The sequence below is a fragment of the Sapajus apella genome, unplaced genomic scaffold (assembly GCF_009761245.1).
Source record: "Sapajus apella isolate SASKATOON/1434 unplaced genomic scaffold, GSC_monkey_1.0 scaffold116, whole genome shotgun sequence".
Taxonomy (NCBI): Eukaryota; Metazoa; Chordata; class Mammalia; order Primates; family Cebidae; genus Sapajus; species Sapajus apella.
The window spans coordinates 777,452-803,022 of record NW_022437056.1 but is presented as its reverse complement, the minus strand read 5'-3'; the positions used below and the strand labels follow the sequence as shown (position 1 = coordinate 803,022).

The 25,571-nt window shown below is 48.0% G+C and overlaps 1 protein-coding gene across 11 annotated transcripts in view; it reads right to left on the bottom strand.

Moving 5' to 3' along the window:
• Positions 1-962: 962 nt before the first annotated feature.
• The window catches only part of ARHGEF10 (Rho guanine nucleotide exchange factor 10), a 120,104-nt gene continuing 95,495 nt past the window's right edge, over positions 963-25,571 (bottom strand). For 8 of the 11 annotated variants that reach the window (XM_032260291.1, XM_032260296.1, XM_032260293.1 and 5 more), the window contains 4 exons: positions 24,546-24,688; positions 13,120-13,294; positions 6,765-6,887; positions 2,327-2,841 (listed from right to left, as the gene is read on the bottom strand). In XM_032260291.1, the coding sequence (XP_032116182.1) occupies positions 2,327-2,841; positions 6,765-6,887; positions 13,120-13,294; positions 24,546-24,688 (956 nt within the window). Of the gene's footprint in view, positions 2,842-6,764; positions 6,888-10,970; positions 11,051-11,312; positions 12,779-13,119; positions 13,295-24,545; positions 24,689-25,571 lie in introns of those variants that run through there. The other 3 variants (XM_032260290.1, XM_032260299.1, XM_032260298.1) reach the window with 3 other exon arrangements.

The following is a 25,571-nucleotide window of genomic DNA, read 5'->3' as shown; positions in this document are numbered from 1 at the left end:
TCTGGGGCTTTCGCTCCGGGAGGCAGTCACACAGAGACGCAGCCTTTTGGTCATCCCCCTTCCAACTGAGGGGAAAGCCAAGTGCCCCATGTGCAGCTGCCCCTTGTGGAGGAGCGTCCTTCCAGCTTTCTGCAGGGTCATCTCTGCATAGGACTAGATAGCCAGGGCCCAGCTGCTGCAGGAGTTCTCTAGGAGGGCAGTAGGAGCAAAGGAGTTGGTTACACAGATCCCCTGTCTATGTTCTGCACATCCGTAGTGTGGAAAGGTGTCTGTCCCAGCAAGTTAACTTTACACATCAATTTTATCTGTCCATGTAAGATGTTGCCCCGATCTTGTAAAACACCCATAACAAGAACATTCTACAGGAAACTCATTCTACTTATGTCAGAATTCAAAATGGAATGGCCAGGTAAAGGCTGGGCATGGTGGCTCACACCTGTACTCTCAGCTCTTTGGGAGGCTGAGTTAGGAGACTGCTTGAGGTCAGGATTTTGAGACTAGCCTGGGCAACATAGTGAGACCGCCATCTCCACAAAAATGTTAAAAGACAAAATAAGGTGAGGCATCTGTAGTGGTGGCGTGCATCTGTAGTTCCAGCTACTCAGGAGATTGAGGTGGGAGAATTGCTTGAAACTGGGAGGTGGAGACTGCAGTGACTGTGGGAGCCAGGGGCTTATGGTGAGCCATGATGGCACCACTGCCCTGCAGCCTGGGTGACAGAGGGAGACTTTGTATCTTAAAACAAACCAATGAAAACAAGTACATGAGTTTCTTGAAAGATTCCCAGTGCCTACTTCCAATTCAGAGCTCTGTTCTCAGGCATGTTGCTGGGATTTAGACATGGGGTCTCCCCAAAGTGGCAAGTAGTGATGCAGTCAGGAACAGACAGGCCAAGCCCTCCAACCCCCGTGAGTGTGACTGTCCTTTCTTAATTTACACAGAAAAAGTGCAACTTGTCATACTGCATTTTAAAATAAAAAGACTTTATTTATGAAGTCAGACAGCAGCTAACAGTTTGAGAAGGCTTGGGAAGAAATCACTTTCACATGGGGAGATATATGCAACCTAGAAAATATTTGGCTATGTCATAAAATTAACATTTTTAGTCATCTGTAAAGTGCTGAGAAATTTATTTCTGGTGACTGCCTGTGTTAGGATTTTTTTTTCTTGTTATCTGTTCAGTGAGTGAAACACTGATACGCTCACACTCACTAAGTATGCACCTTGACATGATGGTGTGCACTAATTATGCACCTTGTCACGCAGGGGTGGCTCTGCAGCTGCAGAATAGAAACCTATGTGTGCTGCAGAGGAGGCGTCTGCACGACAGACAGACTGGTCCGAGGTCACACTTCTTGGCCTGGGTCCCACTGCCAGCGACAGCAGCCGGCACGGCCTTAGCACCAGGAGTCATTTGGAGTGTATGTTCAAAAGTGGGCGCAGCATTCCGGGTCAACAGGAGCAAGGAGCTGCAGGAAAGAACTAAGCAAGACTTTCCTGCCTATTTCCTCTAATACTAAAGCACATACATTTCTCATGTGGATACTGCGTCCATTTATATGAGAATGGAGGAATAATTTGGTGTTGATGCTTGCGTCCAAATGTTGACAGGTGTTGAGAATTTTGGTTTGAAGCAAACATTATTTGTGAAATGCTACAGATAATATATCGACTGAAACATTAACTGTTATTTTTTTAATAGAAAATGCAATATAAAAATATTACTTTGTTAAAATATACAGTACACACATTATACCACTTTGGAAAACCCAGTTTATTTCTGAAAGCAAATCATGCTAACTGGATTGGTAGGTGTTACCTGCTTTTAAAATTGTTAACAAATTTTTTTCTAAAATTCAAAAATATAGAATATAAATAAAAGTCGTGAATCTGAATCAGGTAAAATTATTTTTAAGAATTGTTAATAAATGGCTACACTACTGAATACATATTTTCTCATAAATTCTTAGTCTGCAAATTCTCTAAGTAATATGATACAATAGGTCTGACGGATGAAGTTTAACATTTAGTATTTATATATGGACTACAGCAGTCGAGAAGAATGTGCTATTTTCCCAGAACTGCACTCAATTATCGAAAATTGCATCAATCTTCTGCCTTTGGAAGTGCTTATATTTACTTCTGCTGTACAGAAGGGAAGGAACTGGCAGGAACTCCACCATTACGATATTGCACATTCTCCCCCAAATACTGTTTTTAATTTATTCCCAACCAGTGTAGACACAGCTTAATCACTCATGCCGTAGGATTAGCTGAGAAGTCACCCTTGATTGCAAATTCTGGCAGCAGGAGGCAGCCGTCCTGCTTATATATTCAGCAGGGGGATCTGCCAGACCATGACGGACGGCGCCAGCTCCTCCTGGTGAGGCTGCCGGGCCTTCCTGTGCACCCGGCGGTGGCCCTGCCCTCCACAGACCACCAGCGCCGAGCTGGCCTTGGCTCTCTTGGCCCGTCGTGCTTTGCTTTTAAGTGAGACAGGATCCTTCAGCAGGTCATAGATGGTGCTGTCCTCCGATCTGTGCTCTAGAGAGCTGGAGCCGTGAGACAAGCTCAGGGACCCAGATGAGGAGGACATGTCGCTTTTCTGAGCCATCGATCCCAGTGAATCTCCTAACCAGATGGCTGCGTCAGGGTCGCCCTGGCTCAGGGATGAACCGGCTCCCTCATTCGGAACTGCATCCTTCTGGTCTTCATCCTGGGGCTCAGAGTCGGGAGCCAGGCTGTCCCGGGATTTGTCCTTGTCTTTCTTGTGCAGAGCCGTGGCCAGGACAATGAATTTGACAGGACCATTGTGTGCATGGTAGGAGACCATGCCTCTTCCTAAAAAGGGAAACAGTTCAACAGCTGTCTTTTAAAGTAGGCAAAATAACAGAGAAGGAAACGAAAACTGTGTGACTTAACACCAACACATCTCTCCCTGCCCAAATAACGAAACCTGTAAGTACATTTTGTACTCGAATAATAGGTTACAATGAAAGTATCTAGATTATATTCTGGGTTTTTAGTTAATGTGAAGAAGGCTTTAAAAATTATTATTTTTTCTTTTTTTGCACAAAAGCTGGAATACCATCAAAATTATTTTCTAAATAGCAATAAAATAAAATATAAACTTGTGTTTTCCTCAGCAGTATCTCAGTTCTAATGCTTGTACTTTTCAAAGTAATCAAATAGTCATTTTTCCATTCTGTATAAAATACCTTCTCACTTACCGTGTGGAAATATATGGAATTTTCCTAAGTACTGATTGAAAATATTAAAGCCTGAAATGTGTTGGTTTTGGAATGACATGAATAAATTACCAGCTGCCTGCCATTTTTCATTACAAAAAAGTTCTGGGGTTCAGAACAATTTAACTCTATAGTTTGATTAAAATTGGGACTTTCAGTTTTCAGGTGATATGATTCACATTTTGAAGTCATCATCATATCAGAAATACCTGTAGGTCTTTCTAATGCCACACAGAGCCCCGCAGCCTCCACACTGATTCTCTAAGCATCGCGTGGGCCTGGAGTGTCTTCTGGGTGCTTCACAGGCAATATAACACACAGACAGGAGCACGTGTCCTTTCCCCAAGTGCTTTCAGGATGAAACAGGCCCCAGCCCTCACCAACATCCTACTCTGGCCAAGGCAGATGACATTATAGAATTTTCCACCATGGTGAGAGTTCATTTGCCAAAGAGCAGAGGGGCAAAATGAAGTCTGCAAGGGGCAGGTGCTGGGAGGACTGTGCAAGGACAGGGACATTCATCGCCTGGTGAAGCACACACTTGTGGTTCCCTGCACACCACGATTTTGCCCCGGGCATGCTTCCAGGAGGAACTTGTGCCTGTGTCAGCAGAGCCAGCCGTGCGAATATTCAGAGGCTTTCTGTGTAATGCAAAAAACACGAAGCACCTAGCTACCCATCCAAAGGAACATAGTGAGGGTGCACCTCCCTTCAGGAAGCACCTAGCTGCCCATGGAGAGAAATACGGTGGGAGCATGCCTCTTTTCAGAGCCACCTAGCTATCCATCCAGAGAAACACAGTGAAAGTGCGCCTCCTCCCAAGAAGCACCTAGCTGTCTATCCAGAGGAACACAGTGCGGGCACACCTCCTCCCAGGAAGCACCTAACTACCCATCCAAAGGAACACAGTGACGGCGCACCTCCTTTCAGGAAGCACGTAGCTACCCAACCAGAGAAATACAGTGAGAGCATGCCTCCTTTCAGAATCACCTAGCTATTCCTCCAGAGAAACACAGTGAGAGCATGCCTCCTCCCAAGAAGCACCTAGCTACCCATCCAGAGAAATATGGTGAGAGCACACCTCCTTTCAGAATCACCTAGCTATCCATCTAGAGAAACAGTGAGGGTGCACCTCCTTCCAGGAGGCACCTAGCTACCCATCCAGAGAAATATAGTGAGAGCACACCTCCTTCTAGGAAGCACCTAGCTATCCATCCAGAGGAACACAGTGGGGGTGCGCCTCCTTCCAGGAAGCACCTAGCTACCTATCCAGAGGAATACAGTAGGGGGTATGCCTCCTTTAGGAAGCAGCTAGCTACCCATTCAGAGGATCACAGTGAGGGCGTGCCTCCTTTCCGAGGCAGGCTGCAAGCAGGGAGACAAAAGCACTACATTTGGGGCACTGGCAGGGATGACCCCAGCAACAATGATAGAAAAAGCAACAGAGGCTGTGTGCGCCATGGACAGCTACAGAAAGTGCAAAAATTGGAAAAGTGAAAGGAATCCTTTAAGATACAAATTGGTACAACTACAGAGGAAAACCAAAGGAATAACTGATGTAAAACTTGGAATCAGCCAGGCGTGGTGGCTCATGCCTATAATCTCAGCACTTTGGGAGGTCAGGGCGGGCAGGTCACCTGAGGTCAGGAGCTCTGAGACCAGCCCAGCCAACATGGTAAAACCCCGTCTCTACTAAAAAATACAAAAATTAGCCAGGCATGGTAGCGGGCACCTGTAATCCCAGCTACTAGGGAGGGTGAGGCAGGGGAACTGCTTGAACCCAGGGTGTGGAGGTTGCAGTAAGCCAAGATCACGCCATTGCACTGTAGCCTGGGTGACAAGGGTAAAACTCTGCCAAAACAAACAAACAAACAAAAAACAAAGACAAAAAACCCAACAACTCAGAATCATCACTTCCTAGACTGTGAGCAGAGAGGGATAAGGCTGAGAAGGGGTAGCTGGGGCTCAGTGCGCGAGTCATGGCCCCTCCTAAACTGGGCACAGGCATGTGGCCTCTTCTCATTACCATTTAAACTGTAAATTGTGCATTATACACAATTCTATTTTTTTATAGGCTGTGTCCCTTATCTGAAATTCTTGGGACCACAAGTGTTGGGATTTCTTTTTTTTCCTTTCTTTTTTTAAATTTTGGAATATTTGCATTTTACTTGCTGGTTGAGCAACCCGAATCTGAATTCTTCCAATGAGCACTGCCTTTTAGCATCACATGGACACAGAATTTGGAGCATTTGAGGCCGAGGTGGGCAGATCACGTGAGGTCAGGAGTTTGAGACCAGCCTGGCCAACATGGTGAAACCCCATCTCTACTAAAAATACACAAATTACTGGGCATGGTGGGGGGCACCTGTAATCCCAACTACTTGGAGGTTGAGGCAGGAGAATTGCTTGAAGCCAGGAGGCGGAGGCTGCAGTGAGCTGAGATCACAGCACTGCTCTCCATCCCAGGTGATAGGGTGAGACTGTCTCAGAGAGAAAAAAAAGAATTTGAAGAATTTTGCATTTTGTTTTTGGATTTGGGGTTTTCAACATGTAAACCTGCACAGAACATAATAAAAACATAAATTAGGAAATGAATGGCAAAACTAGAATTCCTTAATCCTGACAGGTGGGCCTGCCAAAATTGGAGTGCATGGAAGCCACCGCCAGGTCAGCTGGGGAGGAAATGACAGAAATGGAGCCCTTAGCAACAGCTCTGCTCTAAGAGTTCCTGCAAGCCGTTTTCTCCGTTAGTGTTCCCCCCGCTGACATCATCATCCGCATGGAATCTAAGGCCGTGGTTTACCTAACTTACGAAGAGTTTTCTGCATCACTTCAGACTCTGCACACACCACTTCTGCTGGCTGCGTTCTACCCATTACTGGCAATGCCACCATTTTATTAAACGGCCCAATCCCTAATTTCGAATTGCAGGTCACCTCCTGTTTTGTGCTATTAAAAATAAAATGCTGTGGCAAATGTCTTTTTGCATCATACTTTCTTTCTAAATTACGCTGCTTACTGGAACAGCTCCCTGGACTGGGAATCCTGATTCCAGACACACAAGCACATTTTAAGGCCTCCAATGACTAATGACAGCATGCTTTCCAGAAAGGCCATGCGCTCCAGCTTGGGCTCCTGCTGACATTGCAACAGCACAACAGAGCCTTTTCAGATCCTGGCTTCCTTCCTCACAAATAAAATACAGAAAGGAATGATGGAGATCCATATTCTTCACACTATGAAATACAGAAAAGAATGCTGGAAACTAACTGTGGCAGTAAACAGAATATAAAAACATAAGGTTCTCCTTGGACTACTAATGTAAGAAACAGAAAAAATATAAATTGATAATTCCAGTTAAACAGACAATCTATTAAGTCATTATAATACACTGAAAAAATACAGATAATGTGAATTGTTTAAACAATCCTAGCATGTTAAATCATACTACACACTGCTAAGTCTCACGAGTCTGCAAGACAGGATGCAGCCACCCAGACTGCAGGTGCCACTCACCGGTCACTTTGGGAATCCCTTGCAGACGCGGGACCGGCAGAGCCACGAGGACTCCCAGGCTGGTGCCGACCATCAGCAATCCATGGCAGACAAGCAGGCTCGTCACCGACAGCCGCTGGTGCCCTGGGGCGGGAGACACAGAAGTGGCTTCAGGCCTGGTTTGTGCAGCAGGGTCAGTGGGATGGTGAGGGGGCGCTGGCGGTGGCACTGGAAACCCCAGGGGTCTGTTGTGCCACCACCAAACACCCTAGGGGCAGGAGGTGGCACAGGAGTTCCCAAACCCGAGTACTGGACTCCCTCAACCACATGAGCAAGACAAGGCTCTTGGGGAACATCCTGCACCCACACCTGAACAGAACAGGGCAGATCCTCGCTGGGTCTCCCGGACTGGTGCCGACCATCAGCAATCCGTGGCACATGAGCAGAATCTGCACAGATCTGCTCGGCCCCTTCAGCTGTGAATCAAGCCCCCGGAAGCATCTTCTAAACCTTTTGCTTCTGGGCCATGCAGCAAGTGAGCCCATGAGCCCCAACACACACAGCGGCCTGTGGCTCTTTGGGAACACAGAGGCCCCTTTACAAGTAAGGAGAGGTCTCTTTTTTTTTCTTTGAGACGGAGTTTCGCTCTTGTTACCCAGGCTGGAGTGCAATGGTGCGATCTCGGCTCACCGCAACCTCCGCCTCCTGGGCTCAGGCAATTCTCCTGCCTCAGCCTCCTGAGTAGCTGGATTACAGGCACACACCACCATGCCCAGCTAATTTTTTGTATTTTTAGTAGAGACGGGGTTTCACCATGTTGACCAGGATGGTCTCGATCTCTTGACCTCGTGATCCACCTGCCTCGGCCTCCCAAAGTGCTGGGATTACAGGCTTGAGCCACCGCGCCCGGCAAGGAGAGGTCTCTTAATGGGTGCGGCTGGACTCGAGTAATGGGCCCTCAGCTGCAGCTGGATCCTAGAGGGGACTGAAAGTCCCCTCCAGGGCTCTGCATGAAGAACAACATCATCACACGGCCTCGGTGCTGGACACAGCAGGGAAACACTGCAGTGGACGGCGGGATCAGAAGGGCCTTTGAAGCTCATCGTTAGTTTGGTTTTGATCTGCTTTACAGCCAAAGATCTGAAACCCAGAGAAACTAAACAATTTACTCTGACTGAGACAAGGCTAGAAAGTGGCTGCAAAAGAATGTGGAAGATGCATGGCCTGCTCCAAAGACCCCACCTCACCGCAGTTTACAGGGCGAGTCTGGATTTCATGTCATTCCACCACAACTCTGACACAATCATCAGCACCACGGCTTTCAAAAACGAACAAGATCATGCCCGGTGTTTCTCTGTTTAGCCCCAAAGCTGAAGGCAAAGAAGGCTAATTTAGCTTGCTCCTGAGAAGCGATGGCAAACACTTAAGAGTTTGATTCTTCTTTTCTGTAGACATCAACGCTATTTTAAATATCCCCACATTTAACACAAAGATCATTTCAGATAAAGAGCATGAAAACCTGAGTGTAAGATGCTAGGAAGGGAAGAAACCCCAGGGGGGCGCCGGGAAAGGCTGCGGCCATGTGACTGAAACAATGGCTGGGCTTCTGGAAGGGCTCCCGAAATGCTGGACAAAGTTTGCATTTAATAAAAAGGGTAAACGCAGGTAAAAACCAGATACGAATGTTTCTAACTGATTTGAAAGTATCCAGGAACTAACTAAAAGAGTCAAGTTCCAGGGAGTGGTTTTCCATTGCATTTTCCAAGCAGTCCACGAATCAGCATCTTTAATTTTACATGCGAAAGTTGATGGCCATGGTCACGAGGTCACGTGGTCATCTTCCGATTCCAGAGGCTGCTGTGAGTGCCGCTGTCCAGGCGTCCTGTGCCGGTCTGGAAGCACCGACAGTGACCTAGAGTGGGACACCAGGGCGTGTCCCAGAAGCGGCTGGGTACTGGGGGCTGAATCCCGTGTGAGGTTGATGGTGAGGTGGGAGGCGGGGATAGCTGAGGAAGGGAAAGAGGACGCAGCTGCACAGTGAGGTTCGTAAATGGGACATTTGAAGTGGGACTGAACGCAGGTGAGCCGCTACTGGATGACAAGCTCCCCGGGGGCCACCAGGGCCTTCCCGCAGGCAGCCTCAGAGGGAGACACATCTCCCGCCCTGGGAGCAGCCCTGGAAGCTGGGAGGGGCTGGGGGCGTAAACAACACCGTCCAAGTTCATTCAAATAACCTCACAGACAGAACAGTGACTAGAAGGAACAAACACGTCCCCCAAGTGTGGGACAAAATGCTACCAGGAAGATTCACCCTCTGCTCTTCCCAGCCCGGAACGTAAACTGCAGGATAGGCCAGGGCCACACCGACTGCTGAGAGAGGCTGACTCCCAAGTCCTCAATCTTGTTCTTTAATTTACAATCCAGTTTAATTTACTGAATTCCCTTAAGGTGAGGTCCACGGACTTTAGAAAAGTTACAGTTTTTTTTTTTTAATGGAAATTTTGGTCATTTTATTTGGTCACGTAGTTCCTGGAGACTCTGTATTCACTCGGTGGAGACACAAAAAGATGCAATTTACCATGAGGTCTCAGCACTTTTCCATCAAAAATATCCTCCTTTCAACATGTGGGACAAATCAGGAAACATCTGCCTGGTGACGTAACCTACTGCAACCACTCAGAACCTCAACATCTGAAGCGCCTTGGACTCTATTGCCGTAAACCCTACTCCTCTATAACTTAGAAAGGTAATGACAGCTCTGACAAATATGTATGTTAATTACAGACCTTCATCAACTGTTAGTTTGTGTTGAATCTGTTGTAGCTTATGTGAAAGAATGGCAGCTAAAAGGTTTTCAGAACTGGATTCCAAATAGAAGGAGAAAAGCCAGGTCCTTAGCTACAGAGTCACAGATTCCCCCAGGGGCCAGCATGCTGAGATCCTGAGGAAGGAAGGTTTCATCAAGTTGTGTGAACTTATACAAAAGGTGTGGGTTATAGTACAGTTTGTTTGATTTTTTTTTCAAAATCTGTTGTTTTTGCCTTGGCAAGTCTTGATTTGCAGAAGCGACTTGTCTTTTATATTCCAGCAATAGCACAAAAAGATAATTTTATTTCTTGTTACCACACACACACACACACACACACACACACCCATTTGAGCACAGTCATGAATACAACTCTAGAATGAAAGGTTTTCGTGTGTGCACACAGAGCACAGAGGACGTGTGTGGGTCTCCAGGAACCATCCTGGACAACGAGGAGAAGAATCCAGGAGTACTGATGGCCCAGCAACCTCAGCGTCTGCACACTTCAGCACAGTATGAATACACCCCGACTGGAATGTCTAAATGCAGCATGAAAGGCAATAATGCTTATTTCTGTGAAATACTGCCTAAAAGTCAAAGAGGACTGGACAGAAGAGATGAGGGGAAAGGATTCTCTGGAAAGGACGCTCTGGCCTACTCATTCCCTCTGAGTCACAAAATGCAATGAGAATCAGAACAATTTCAGACCATGCTGTACCAAGGATCTTACAGAGAATCACTGTCAGAAGCATCACAAACAAAACTGAACTGGTGTCGCCGCGGTCTGCTCTGACTCACACACCTCTCTGCTAGTGACGAGGCCACGGCGGCAGCAGACCACAGCCTGGGAGCAGAGAACTGAATATGGGTAAAACAGTAAGTGTCCCCCAGAAATCAGTGAAGCTGGAGCTGTTTCAAACTTAGTACTGAAATGCCGGAGAAATCTGCCAAGTAGAGGCATGGTGCTCCATCTGGACTGATGCATGCGTTTACTTTGGTGCAAGTCTAAAATGCAGACCTGACCATGTGTGCAGGAATAAGTAAAGACCCACAGAGCCTGTGGAGCAGGGGGCTAAGAGCACTCACTGTGGCCATGCAGAGCCAGCCCAGGATGTTGGAGGGGTCTGGGAGGGTGGGCGCCAGGGGAGGGTGGCTCTGCAAAGCACCACGCATCTGCTGGCACCAAGTGAGAGGCTTGTGGTGGGCTTGGGATGGACCCAGCACCAGCGGCTGGAAACCATGAGATGAAGGGTGAAAAGTGCCGAGGAAGGGAAACTCAGCGCCCAGCAACAAACAACTCTGCCATCCAAAAGAAGCAGCACAGGCAGCTGTGATTTAGCCAGCATCTGTGACCTGAGCACCCAGGAAGGGCTCTGCATTCTACTTCTGGGTGGGTGCAGGACTGTGTTGGGTGCTCTATGCCTGGAGGGAGGCAGGATAATTCCATCTTCCTCCTCTACAGGATTGGTCAAAGATGGGTCCAAAATGAAACATCAAGAACCTGCCAAACGGGCACAACTTTCAAACAGCAGCAGCAGGGAGGCGGGTGGGACAGGCAGCTGATGGTGGGGTGGGCAGTGACAGCGGGGTGGGGTGCTGGGGTGAGGGGTAGGGTGTGGAGATGGGCGGGGGTGGGTGCTGACAGCAGGGTGGGGTGCTGGGATAGAGTGGTGGGTGCTGACAGTGGGGTGGGGTGTGGGGATGGAGGGGCAGGGACAGGTGCTGACTGCGGTAGGGTGCTGGGGTGGGGGGCAGGTGCTGACGGTCGGGTGGGATGCTGGGATGGGGTGAGGCTGTGGGTCCCCAGAGCACGGACTTTCCTCTTCCGCTTTGCTGTTCATAGCCTGGGCGTGAGTGCTGTTTGCTTTTATTAAATTGTGTATAAGGGTTATTTTGTTAAGAAATCAAATTCCAAATAGAAACTCCACTCACACTTGCCAGAGTCTTCCCGTCGTTAGGAGTTTCTTTCTGATCCTAACTGGAGAGGGATAAACACCAAGTGTCCTGCGGGGCTGCGGCATTTCCGTGGCAGCTCTTGGAACTCTGGAACCGGGGTAAGCATGCCGGCCTTCTCAGGAGTTGGAGGCTCAGAGGCTGGAGCCCGTGGGAGGTCGCGTGGCAGGGTTTTTCTCATGACTCCCTCCTCACCTCCCCTTGTGTACAGAACTGTGAATACTCGGACACTTGCTGCCACGTGAGAGCGTGCTCTGGCAATTATGGATGTGACTTGGTTCGGTCCCAACAACGACAGCCCATTCCTGCAGCAAACATTTGTTCCAGCAGCGAGTGCTCCAAAGAAAACACAAAGGTCTGCAGCAGAGTGTCCGTCTGCTTGTTGAGTGACGGGGACTTAACCATTTTGGTTCTCTAAATATAAGCCTGCATGTTACATAAACCTCCTTCTCCTCACTAATAGAAATCTACAGTATTTTAACAATGACTTGTACAAAGTTAGCCCCAAAGAAAAGAACAGCTATCGCAGACTCTGGGTGCATCAAATATATTCACCCTCCCATCTCCAGTGACGCAGAGGCCCCGAGGAACATCCTCAATTCCTCCTCATCCTCCTCACCCTCCCCTTGTCAAAGGATGGCCTCACACCCATTCTAGAACCTGATCCCTAATCACTGTTTTTTTTTCAGTATATCATAAATGGCCCCTGTCATGGACTCAAGGTTTGCGTCTCCCCAGATCTCTATGTTGAAGCCCTGCCCCCAGTGGACTAGTGTGAGAAGGTGGGGCCTTGGGGGCTGATGGTGATGAGGTCATGAGGACATGGTCCCTGTGATGGGATTGGTGCCCTTACACGAATAGGGGGATATGCCAGGGTTCTTGCTCCACCACCTGAGTTCCCAGCCAGAAGGCACCAACTGCAAAGCAGGAGGCAGATCCTCCCAGAAACCTGCCTTGCCAGCACCACAACAGCCTCCAGAACAGGGAGGAAGGAGTCTTCTCTCTCGCTTGTAAGCCAGCCCGTCTGTGGCGTGTATCACAGCAGCCGAGGGGCTCCGACGCAGGGCCCTTACTCCATGCCTTCCCCTTAATACTGCAAACGTCTTCCAATACCCACCAGCAGGCAAAGAACCAAAACGGCCCTTCCACCAACCCCACTGAGGCCTCAGGTTACCTGTGAAGGAAGCCAGTTGGGACCCTCCTCATTTCTTTCCTCCACATCCTGTTACAGGGTGATCTTGCCCAAACTCAGTGTGTAACAGCCTTCTCCTCTCCCCTGCCCAAAAACTTCAGTCACACCCACCAACAACAGGGCATTCACAAACGTACGCCTCTGTTGGCCTCTCCCAGACAGCCCTCCCAGCCGCAGGGAGCCTCCTGTTCTGTGTTCTTCAGCCTCTCGTCCTGGTTTCCCCAGAGCCTTGCGTGCCGACGACGAGAAATCGTCTCCCACCTGCTCTGACCTACAGAGACGGCACTGCCATGCGGCTTCTCCCATGTGTCCTGAAGGACACAGCTCCTTCAGGGGCCTCTGTGTCCTCACCAGGAAGGGCTCAGGTGGGCCGACTGCACTCCGCACCCCCACGTTCGTCCCCGGGCTCTGCCCCGTCCCCTCACCTGGCAACATGTTGTGAACTGGGGTGGCGATGTTGATGTCCTGCAGGTGCTTGAGTGTTTCAGTGTGGAAAAGGCGGAGCGTGGACCCCGAGGTGAAGGCCACCCAGATCCCGACACCGGCCACGGCCATGTGGGAGATCACCATGCCTTCCTCCTGGTGGGCCTCCAGCTGACCCTGTGAAATCGAGAGATCATGGGCGGGTGTCAGGATGCGCCTGAGTGACAGCTCCACAAGTCTGCTGGCCCCGTGGAGTGATCCTGAGCAGCCTGTCAGGCCCATGCGCCTGGAGCGATATTTAGCGGCTGAATATCGCTCTGTAGCAGCAGGCTTTGCTCCAAACCACAGCCCTCTCCAGCAACCAAACACCAGCAACCCAACTGTTGACCATTCTCCAACCATCCTGGTTCCTTCGTGAGCCCAGACAATGGCCATTCCAAAGACACAGCCACGGTGCACCTGCTATGGGGTGCAGGCCACCGAGCTTGTGTCCAGGAGACATGGGTCAGAGGAGGCATAGGAGGAGGACCCGAGCTGTGGGGACTCATGGAGGAGGCCGATCCATCCTGCCAGGCCCATCAGAACCTGCCCGAGACTTTCCCCAAGGTCTCCAGGTTGTGGTGTGAGGCCCCACCGCCTGCCTGCAGCTCAACCCTGGTTCTGAGTGTGCGCCTCCTCCTGGCTTTGCTGCCCTGGAAGGAACCTTCTGTTTCTCCATGCAGCGTGGTGCTTCTGGAGCTTCCAGGCTCAGCTACGGCCCCGCAACTCCGAAAGCTCATCCCAGCAGTCTGCTCTGAAGGGTCCCACTGGAGCCGGAGGCTGGGCCAGGGCCTGGGCCCTCCTCACCCTGCAGCCAGCAGGGGCTGCTCATGCAGCGACCTCCCACATGGCCTCAGGGACTGCCTGGTGTCCAGGCTCTCTGGGATCAGTCCCAGGAGCACTGTCCCTGCCCTGCCCATCAGGGATTGGAGGGGGCGGCAGGAGTGGCCTGGGATGAAGCTTAGAGACACTGTGCCCCCAGGAAGCAGCGGCCTCACAGTTCTTGAAATTAAAGAAACTCACAATCCTGCACAATTATCTAAAGTAAACTGATGAAACTCATAAAAAAACCCACAGGAAATATCCAGGCTTGACATCTCTGCCCTAAGAGTTGTTCCACAGTCTGCGAATAGGGGGAAAGACAACGGCCCCCATGGTGAAGACTGCTGACTCCACACACATGCCCTGTGGCACCAAACCCCCACCCTGCAGCACCGTGCTGCACCCAGCACCCAGTGGGCAGGAACTTCAGCAGATGGGACATCCCATCTCCCCCAGTATCACCTCTTATTTCAGATGAGATGCCATCAGGAGCAGAGGGAAGAGGAGGACCCTGGCTTACACGGGGGCTGCAGGGCCTGAGAGCAACACCATATAAGGAGGGGGCTGTGTCCTCAGGCTGAGCACTCAGGCTGGGTTTCCAAGGGAGGCGACACAGTGCAGGAGGCTGGCCCCCATGGCCATGGGTCCCTACACTATGGGTCTTGAGTATGCTCCACATCTGACTGTCCACCCCCTGGAGCAAACTGGAACCCCCCCCAGGTCCCATGATGTGAAGTGAGGGGCCCTGCTTCTAAAATGCCTGCTCTAGAGTCAGCCCTGTAAATGCCCCTCAGCATACGCACAGTTTCCTCATATAAGATTTCTTCAATAATCACAAGTTGAGTTTAAATATTTGTCAATGGAAAGGAACTGGTGCTCACAATTGCAAAGGAGGCTGCGTCACCAGCTTGCGACGTGGTTTCTATGCAGAGAATCGAGCTCCTACTCCCCAGCGGAACACAAATCTCACACACAAAGATCCCAAGTGTTTTTATGAACTGAAGCCTCACAGGATCTTCATACTCTGAAACATCTGGCCTGTGCAGTGTGGGAGAAAGAGCATCTCCCTGGGAGTTGGGAAATTTGGGTTCAGATTCCAGATGGTTCTAGCGAAGGGCTGTTTTTGGTCCCCTCCTCCCTCTGGCTTGGCCTCCTGCGTCACAGAGGAAAAGGCGTGCAGGCCAACACTCCCCCAACACACCACCTCCAACGCAGAGCTCCCTGAATCTACAGAAGGGCCTCCTCCCAGCACTGGCTCCTTCCTGCCCTTCTCCTCGCCATCCTCCTGGCATGGGGCCCTTTCTCTCCTGCTTCTGTCATTCAGCCCCAAAACAGGTACAAGTCTCACTCATCTTAAATAAAAAGGAAGAAGAGGAAAAAAAGGAAAGGAGGAAAAGCCGTGTACCCTCTTCTGGCTGCGCTAAGGTCCTCCCTTCTCCTGCCTGTGCTAGGCAGGCTGTTCCCAGCAGCTGTCTCAGTGCCAGCTCATCCACCTGCTTCAGGCCAACACCCGCTAACTTCCCAGCTACCTCCAAACTGCCACCTCCTTCTGAAAAAAAAAAAAAAACTGAGCTATAATTCACATATCATGAAGTTCACCCTTTCAAAGTGCTGTACAATTCAGTGTTGCCAACCTTCACCACTCTTGAATTCCAGAACATTTCATGACCCTCATGCCCCCTTCCCCAGCCCCTGACAACCACTCATCCACCTTCTGTCTCTGGGTTTGCCTCTCTGACATCTCATATAAGCAAAATCCGACAATGTTTGGCCTTTTGTTTCTGGCTGCTTTCACTGAAGTTGGCGTCCTTCAGGTTCACCTATGTGTTGGTGTCGGTAGGGGCTTCACTCCTTTCTATGGCTGAATCAAATCTCAGTGTGTGAAGGAACCCCATTCTGTTTGTCCATTTGTCAGTTCATGGGTGTCTGGGCTGCGTTTGCTTTCCGACTATTAATAATGCTGCTATGGTCATTCGTGTCCACATGAACACTAGGTTCTTCTGAATCTACACCTGTGATAGGAAATGCTGGGTCACGTGGTAATACCATGAGTTACTTTTTGAAGAACTCACAAACTGTTTTCCCACAGATTATACCATTCTGCATTCCCAACAGCAAGTTAAGAGTCTCCCATGTCCTCACGTGGTCTCCAGTACATGCTGGCTCCACTGACAACATTATTCTTGCCATCCCAGTGTGTGACATCGAGTCTCATTATGGCTTCGCTCCGTGTTTCCCTCGCAAGCAACAAAGCTGACCGCCTTCTCACATGTATGGGCTGACTGTACATCTTTGTTGCAGAAATCCATTCAGTTTCCTTGCCTTTTAAAGGGTTATTTTTCTTTTTATTAACTTCTAAGAGTATGTTAGATGCTCTGCATACCAGATCCTTCTCACATGAGCTGTACATATTTTCTCCCACTCTGTGGGTTGTCTTTTCACTCTCTTGATAGTGTCCTTTGAAGCAAAAAGGTTTTAATTTTAATGAAGCCCAATGTATCTTATTTTTCCACATTGGTTGCTTGTGCTTGAGGTGTCAGATCTAAGAAGCCACTGTCTAGTCAAAAGTCATGAGGATTTACCCCATGATTTCTTTTAAGGTGTTTATAGTTTTAGCTCTTACATTTATGTTTAATTCATGTGAGATAATTTTGTATATGGTATGAGGCAGGGGTCCAACTTCATTCTCTGCACATAGATACCCAGTTGTGCCAGCAGCACCTGTTGAAGGGGCGATTCAGTATTCAAATGGAATATTTTTGGCATCGTGTTGAAAATTATGTGACCACAGCCACATGTGGTCTCCAGTCTATGTCACTGATGCATGTGTCTGTCCTGTGCCAGGACCATGCTGTCTTGCTTACTGTGCCTGCATGGTAAAACCTGAAATTAGAAAGTATGAGCCTCTAATTTTGTTCTTTTTCCAGTTTATTTTGGTTATTATGGATCTCCTCCATTTCCAGATAAATCTCGGGATGTGGTTGTCAAGTTTTGTTTAAAAAAAAAAAAAAAAAAGCAGTGGAAATTTTTATAAGGATTGAGTTGAATCTGCAGATCCATTTGAGGACTGTTTTCTCCTTAACAGTAGTATGTCTTCCAATCTATGATCAGAGGGTGCCTTTCTCTTTATTTAGGTATTCTTTAATTTCTTTCAATGTTATCTTGTAGTTTGTGTAATTTTCTCTAAGTATTTTTCTTTTTAACAGCATTATAAATGAAGTTGTTCTCCTTGTCTCATTTTCGGTTGTTTGCTGCTAGTGTACAGAAATTTAATTGATTTTTATGTACTGATTTTGTGTCCTGTAGCCTTGCTCAACCTGTTTATTAGTCCAGTAGTTTTGCTGCAGATTCCTCAGAATTTTCTACATACAAGAGGGTATCATATGCAAATGGAACTTTACTTCCTCTCATCTGGATCCTCCCCGTTTCCCTTGCCTAGTTGCTCTGCCAGATCCTCCAGTACTGTGAACAGAAATGCTGCAAGGCACCATTGTCTTGTCCTTGATCTTCAGGGGAAAACTTTTCTTTAACCTTAAAGTATGACGTTAGCGGTGAGTTTTCTATAGATGCCGTTTGGCAGATTGAGGAAAAAGTCTATTCTTAGTCTGAGTGTTTTTATCACAAAATGGGGATAAACTCTGTCAAGTACTTTTTGTGAATCAATTGAGATGATCATGTGGTTTCCCCCCTCACTATTCTGTTAATGTGATGCATTCCAGTGATTGATTTTCACGTCTTGAACCATCTTTGCATTTCAGGAATTCATCATTTTTCCAGGGTACACAATCCTTTCAGTATGCTGTTGACTTCACTTTGCAAGTCTTCTGTTGAGAATTTTTGCATCCATGCTCACAGTGGATACTAGTCTGTGGTTTTCTTGTTGTGTCTTTGGTATCAGGGTCACAATGGCTTCAGAATGAGTTAGGAAGTGTTGTTCCCTCCTCATCAATATTTTTGGAGAGTTTGGGAAAGAGTGATGTTAATTCTTTTTTAAGATATTTGGTTAGAATTCACCAATGAAGTCATCTGGTCCTTGGGTTTTCGTTGTTGTTAAGAAGTTTGTGATTACTGAATCAATTTCCCTACTGGTTTCAGGTCTATTCAAATTTTCTATTTCTATTTCTTCATGATTCCGTTTTGGTAGTTTGTGCCACTCTGAGTCTGTCCATCTCATCTAGATTATCTAAGTTGTTGGCCACCTGCTGCCTGCTTCATGCACAAGTCTCCATCATAGCTGGTTCCTTGAGCCAGTTCAGAATAAAGCAGAAATTACTCCTGGAAAACTGCTTTGGGCAGAAAAAGGCAATTTCCATAGACAGGATTTTAAAAAGCAAAACAAAAACTGTGGTATGTGAGGGAGCTCTGGTGTGACTAGAGAATAAAGGAGAATAAATAAGTTTTCCAAACTTACAGAAAGATGGTTTTAAAAAAACCAAACCCACGGTTTGCTGGCCATCGGACCTGGAGTTTTTGACCCAGCACAACCTCCTTGGTTCCAGTCCCCAAGCATCTCACACCCCGTGACACTGCAGGCAGAATACTCTTCTGAAAACAAATTTCATGACATCTGTCCCACGCCAAAAACCCTTCAATGGCTCAGCATGATTCGCAGCAAAAATGCTTTTCAAAAGAAAACTACACAGAACTCTGCTCTAAGAAGTCAAGTCAAAGGCAGCTACCTTCAGGGGCATGGGGATGTCTGCACTGCCTAGGCCCCCCACAACCCCCATGAGTTGAGCCGGTGACCGGGCCCAAGCTCCTTGCCCCGCACTGCGCTCGCAGGCCACCCTCTGCTTCCAGCAGCCCCTCGGGGACGAGTCTCAAAGCCGGATGTATCTCTCCCTCTGAGGTGGCATCCTGGTTTTTCTCCTAATCAGTCCCTCCTCACCCTTGACCAGCCAGCTGCACAGGCACCATCCCCACGCAGCTGCTGAGGGCCCCGTGGCTGCAGGGACGTGTGCTCGGCTTGACGCTCTGCTGCTGCTGTCGTGAAATTTGTAGTAACTGCAGAACACAGGGCTTGCTGTGCCAGCCTGAGGCCTGGTGGGAGTGTTGCCCTCGAAACTTCCTCAGCACCCTCACTCATGCTGGCAGCCCAGTCATTCTGGGACTGAGAGCTGGGCCTGTGTCTTCAATGTCTTAACCATCTGTGGTTGGTTTGTTTTTGCACAGTGCTAGTACTTGGTGAGTATCTGCTGTGTTTCTAGTGGAGGACAGGTCATATGGATATTACTTTAGCACTGAGGTTGGGCATGGTTGCTACTTTCTCTGAGCCTTGGTTCTCTGTTTGAAAATAAGAACACTGGGCCACAGGATCTCTGTCTCCGTTTGCCTTGAGAATGTGTAATTCTGAAGGTGTCTGAAAGAAAGCTGACTACGGACTGGGTTTCAACAGTGTTCAGGGATCTCCGGACTCTCCTGCTGACTTGGGCCTATTGTTTTATTTTCTGTTTAGATACAGGGTCTTGCTATGTTGCTCAGGCTGGCCTTGAACTCCTATTCTCAAGCAGTCCTCCTGCCTCAGCCTCTCAAGTGGCTGGGATTACAGGTGTGAGCCGCTGTGCCTGGACAGGCCTGTTTTGTTGCCGTGTCTCTTTCTGCACAATAACAAGAATTAAATTCCTATGAGGAAAAATGCGTGCCTGCAGAAAATCACTGTGTTACACTAGTTAGGTCATCTTTAATATCTTGTCTACTTTATGATTTCACTCTGTTTTTCCCTTCAGTGGAGGACGGTGGGAAGAAATCTATTTCCTCTCTTCTCTTTCTCTCCTTCCATCTGTCAAGAGCACTGCATATTGTAGAAGATCAAGGGTATGGAATAAGAGGTTTGCACTTTAAGCAGTTGAAGTCATTAAACTGAAACGAACCGTGATTTGAGACTCTAAGCAACAAGCCTGCACAGGCGATGCCCCCCAGAAACCCGGAACGATTTGCCCGTTCCTCAATGTCAGATCCCTTAGAGCTGCATCTGTGTTCCTAGCACTATAAAATCTAAACAGCAATTGGACAAGCCCGAGGTTAAGAGCCGTTTGCAGCTGGGAGAAAAGAGATGCCTTCCTCTCCCCTGAAGGGTCCAAGTGACTGGCTGGCGCCGTGCAGCGGCTCAGCGTCCACAGCGTGTCTTCCCATCTGCTCCTGACGGCCCTGACAAGCAGGCAGGTGCCCCCTGGCACCTGGGAGTGCTGCACCAAGCACCTGGCTCAGCATCTCTGCTGGTTTGCCCCATGCTGCTATGCTATGGCGCCAGAGCTGGGACAGGGGCCAGCCACTGTACTGGTAACCATACTCACTCCTCCACTGGCAGTCACTCCGGGAACACCGGAGCCTCAGAGCCTCAGGTGACTTTTTCTTCCAAATATCGCTGGCACCTTCCATCTCGCTCAACCCAAGCCCAGATCACATGCAGTGCCCAGGCAGGCACTGTTCTGACAGCATATGGCCATTTGGGACGGATCCCGCCAGCAGCTGCTGCCTCCCAACCCCCACCATCAGCAGGGTGAAAGCACACCTGGGGCGCAGATCCTGTGGGCTCATATCCTGCAGGCTGCACCAGCCCCCGGCCATAGTTCCCTGCACAACGGAATGACAGGATCAATTTCATGTTTTCAAGGGAGCAGACTTTTGCTTCTTTCTAAAAATGTATTTAGTTATTTTGGTACCAAAATGCAAGGAAAGAGCCCTATATCTGGATCCAAACACATTGCTTCTCTCTGAGTCTTCAACATTTACAGCATATAAATTCTCTGGAACACGTGGAAATAATGTTTCAACTGCATTTAAGTCACAATCTGGAAATGTTATATTGTTCTGGAAGCTTCCTGGTGACAGCCACAGACAGCATCATTCCAGCTTTCTCGTTACTAATTTATGACAAAAATAATGCAGTTTTGGGGGAAATGTTTTAAAGAAATGTTATATTATTGTTCCTTCTTTGTGGAAAAAAAGCAAATATGGACTAACCAAATGTGTCTGGATCCTGTATATTTAATCATAATTTATTCTAATAACAAATGACAGCTTCCACAGGCATGCTCTTTGCTAGGGACCCTCACATCACACTTCACCCACAAGCAGCCTGAGAAAGGAGAATTACCCCCAGCTATCAGCTCAGACAACTGAGGTCCAGGTAGGTGGTTCATCCAAGAGAACCGTATACTATATGGCTGAGCTAGGACGTGAGCCTGGTGCCTCTGTAAATACACAATTACTAGGATGACTGTACTGATCGTGTACAAGGAAGAAGTTGTGACAGCATCCACAGCGCCACCCTGCATGGCAGCACTGGCTAACCAATGGCTCCATGTGAGACTGAAAGCTTCATTCTTAGGACCCATGAAATAAGAAGTGTCAAATGGATATGAAAAATAACAAGAACAATACTGCCAAAAATCATGTCACATGTTCCCCGACCACCCTGTCCAGCTATTTGCCGTCCCAGTCTAGCAGGCCAGGTCTCAAAGAATGTGGGGGAGGCCGTGTCAAAAACAGACACATACACAGGAATGCTATTCATGATCCACGGAGGAGCACTGGCCTCCATGCGGCCCAGGACCCAGGGCCCATCTGCAACTTGCCCCAGTGTGGATCTCACATCCCTAACCAGGCCCACATCTCCGGGGACCAGCCGGAGAGCCCTTTCCTGTTGAAGATGGCATTAGCCCACATTCCGACGCTTGCTGGCAGCACAAGGTGCGTCCGCCTGGCAGCTTGGGAGCCACTTTCTCTCTGAGACGACAGAGCATGCCACCTCGGGACATCCTGAAACAGGTCTCATGAGTGTGTGCAAATGTGATTCATGAAATACCAGCAAAATGTCTTCAAGTTCCTAACCTGGGGAACTGATACATCCCTCCTAACAATGGTCTAGACAAGCATTTTTAAAAGCCCATAATGATAATGTTTCTTTCTGGATTTGCGGTGATTTAGTCACTAGAGCATCTTCAGAGGCTTCAAAGAGATGAAATTAAATCCCTTGCCCCAATTGAAGACATTCTTTCCTATGACCTTTTGTGTGAGGGTCAAAGGAATTTTTTTTTTTTTTTTTTGAGACAAGGTCTCACTCTGTTGCCCAGGCTGGTGTATAGCAGTGTGATCTTGGCTCACTGCAGCCTTGATTTCCTGGGATCAAGTGATCCCCCCACCTTAGCCTCCTGAATACCCAGGACTACAGGTATGCACTACTATGCCCAGCTAATTTATAGATTTTTTTGAAGAGATGGGGTTTTGCCATGTTGCTCATGGTCTTGAATGCCTGAGCCCAAGTGATCCACCCATCTTGGTCTCCCAAAGTGCTAGAAGTACAGGTGTGAGCTACTGTGCGCAGCCCAAAGGAATTTTTAATGATGAGTTGATCCATTTCGTTGGCTGAAAAAAACACCTGTGTTATCAAGGTTTGTTTAGGATCAGTGGCGGCGACACATGGCCATTAACAGACAGGAGAAAATAAGACAGTGCGACCTTATAATAAACGCCCACATGACCTGGCTGAAAAACTCAGGTGTGACAAGCAGTATGTGGCCTTTTCCTTATTACTTCAGGAATGCACGTTGAGCTGCACCCACACACACACTGGCATGTCACACAGCCACTGACAAAAGCAGACATGGGTGGGCTCGCTGGGCACTGCAGCCTTGCTGGGAGTGAGCTCAGACAGTGTTCCACAGCCTGCTTGTCCACACATGCCCCCATGGGCGCACACTTAGGAACACCCACCAGGAGAGGGCGGGCCTCCTCCCGCTGTCCAAGCTCACCTGCTCCATGGGGCACAGATGCCCTTATTTACCCAGCTCCTCCCATGCGCATGCATTTAGGACACTCCCAAGTGTTTGCCATACCAACAAGGTTGCAAGGGACCCCTACGTGTGTGTGCACAAGCTCCTCTGTGGAGTGGATTTCTCTAGGGTAGGGAACTTGCAGGAAGACATTATAAGCCCCAGTGCTAACTGGTAACAGGTAAGTGCCCTCTGGAGGGGCTGCCCTAAGGCCCCATAGTTCTGAGAACCCTGTGCCCCCACATTCTAACTGGGTCACACTTAGCATTTACCTTCTGTCAATCTGAATAAAGGGCACCTTGAAGACCACTGCTTGCCGGGGCTGGGGGAGGGAGGGCTGAACGGAGAACAGAGGATTTCCGGGGCAGTGAACCCTCTTCACGATGCTGTAGTGGTAGGCAATGTTACGATACATTTACCCAAACCCACAGAAACACGGTACCAAGCGTAAGCCCTCAGTGAATTGTGGACTCTGGGTAACAATGACAGGCCCAGGCAGTCTCAGGGACTGTGACAAACGCGCCACTCCAGGAGGGCTGATGGGGGGCGGGGAGCTGCGGGTGTGTAGGGAGGGGTATGTGGAAAATTCTGTACTTTCCACTCGTTGTGCAGTGAACCTAAAACTGTTCTAAAAATAAAGTTTATCAATAAAATAGTGCCTTGCTTTAACAGGCAATTTTAGTTGCTAATAAGGCTAAGGTATGTATGTATGAGTTTATTGTTTATTTCTATCTCTTTTTCTGTGAGCTGCCTATTCATGTCCTTTGAGCATCTTCTATTGGGTTGGTTATCTTTTTCTTAGTTTAATAAGAAATCTTTGTATTTAAGAACATTAACTTTAGTCATATATACAGGAAATGTTTTCCAGTTTTTCCTCTATAAATATTTCATACACATATTTAGATGTAAAAAATGTTATTAAGCTGCATCATTTTATTTATTATGGTAACTTCTGGGTTTGTGGCATGCTTGGAGAGGCTTTCTGCATTGCAAAGTAATAAAACCATTCTACAGCTTTTTATCTTAGAGGTTTACAGTTTCATTTGATGTTGAAATTCCCGTCCATCTGGAGAGTTCAGAATAGGAGAGGGCTGGGGTCTGAGAGCCAGCTGTGTTTCCCCAATGCGGTTCATTCGTTTCCCCATTCTTTGGTGAACGATCCATTTAGCCCAGTGAATTGAAACGTCACCTCAATCAAATAAGAATCTTTCCTGAGTCCTTGAGGACTCTCTAAGTTCACACTGAACACATTTCTAAAGGCAATGTTTCTTTTACTTAGCAGGTAACCAGTGAACACAGCCAAATGATTAAAAAATGGTTAGTTGAATTTTCTTGCTAATCTTGTCTTTCTAAGCAAAACCTAGAAGGAATTTTCTTTCCCTTTCCCTTTTTTTTCCCTTTTTCGAGACATAATCTTGCTCTGTTGCCCAGGCTGGAGTGCAGTGGCGAGCTCTTGGGCTCAAGTCAGGCTCCTGCCTTAGCCTGTAGCGTACTTGGGGCTAAGGTGCGCACCACCGCACCCAGCTATTTTAATTTTTTTTTTTTTTTTGTAGGGACAAGGTCTTACTTTGTTGCTCAGGCTGGCCTGGAACTCCTGAACTCAAGCGATCCTCCAACCTCAGCCTCCCAAAGTGTTGGCATTACAAGCGTGAGCCACCATGCCTAGCTGGAAGGAATTTTCTTTTAGCACATGGCCACAGACAAGAAGCCTTTTTGACTTCGGCACTGGAAGTCAGCTGAGCTGTATCTGAAAGGCATCTTTTCTGCACTGTGTAGCCACCTAAGCGACTTACCTCTACAGCATGAGTCTCCACACTGATGATGAAGACTTGACCTCCAGAAGCTGCCCACAACGTGTCTTCCATCATGAGTAGACTTCTAACGGGCAGGACGCCTAACTTTATCACTTTTTGAGGTTCTGAATCCCAGGATCCATCTTAAAAGAAAAGACGTAATTTCATTCAAGTTCAGTATTCTGTACATTGGAGTAGGAAAATGGGATCACGTATCATTTTAAATAACAGACAACAAAAAGAGCACATGTGGTGTCAACTCTTGTGCCTGATCCTGTGTGCGGGCGAGGGGAGATCCACAAGCTGCCAGCCACACCAATCAGCCCACGGAGTCTAGCAGGAAGCACACACAGTTGTGGCATGCACAGCTCGGGCCCCCCACCTATCCCCTTCACATATGTCCTAGGCAAACCACTCATTCACACTGAATCTTGGCTTCCTTACTGTATAATGAAGACCATTCTACCACTAGCCTCAAAGGTTTCAAAAATTTAAAATGAAATAATACGTGTAAAAAGCTCAGCACAGTACTCAACACACAGGTGTTCAATAAATACTTCTATTTACAATAATAGTATATAAGATGATACCGTCATCATGAAAAGGAACTGCATGCAAAATAAGTGGGCGGATGTTGCACTTCCCCATTAGCTGTTTGCATTCTAACACGTGCCTTGCTATATACTGTATCACGAGGAGAGACCATATCTTCACAGAATACTTTAAAAAATCAAAATTGAGGTAAAAGGAATTCCTTTCTTTTGATGAATTTGTTCCCTTTCTTGAAGCCTAGGGAGTCATAAAACATTTTGGTTTGAAAACATTTTCAAAGATCTACTGGTGGCCGGGCACGGTGGCTCAAGCCTGTAATCCCAGCACTTTGGGAGGCCGAGGCGGGTGGATCACGAGGTCAAGGGATCGAGACCATCCTGGTCAACATGGTGAAACCCCGTCTCTACAAAAACTACAAAAAATTAGCTGGGCATGATGGCGCATGCCTGTAATCCCAGCTACTCAGGAGGCTGA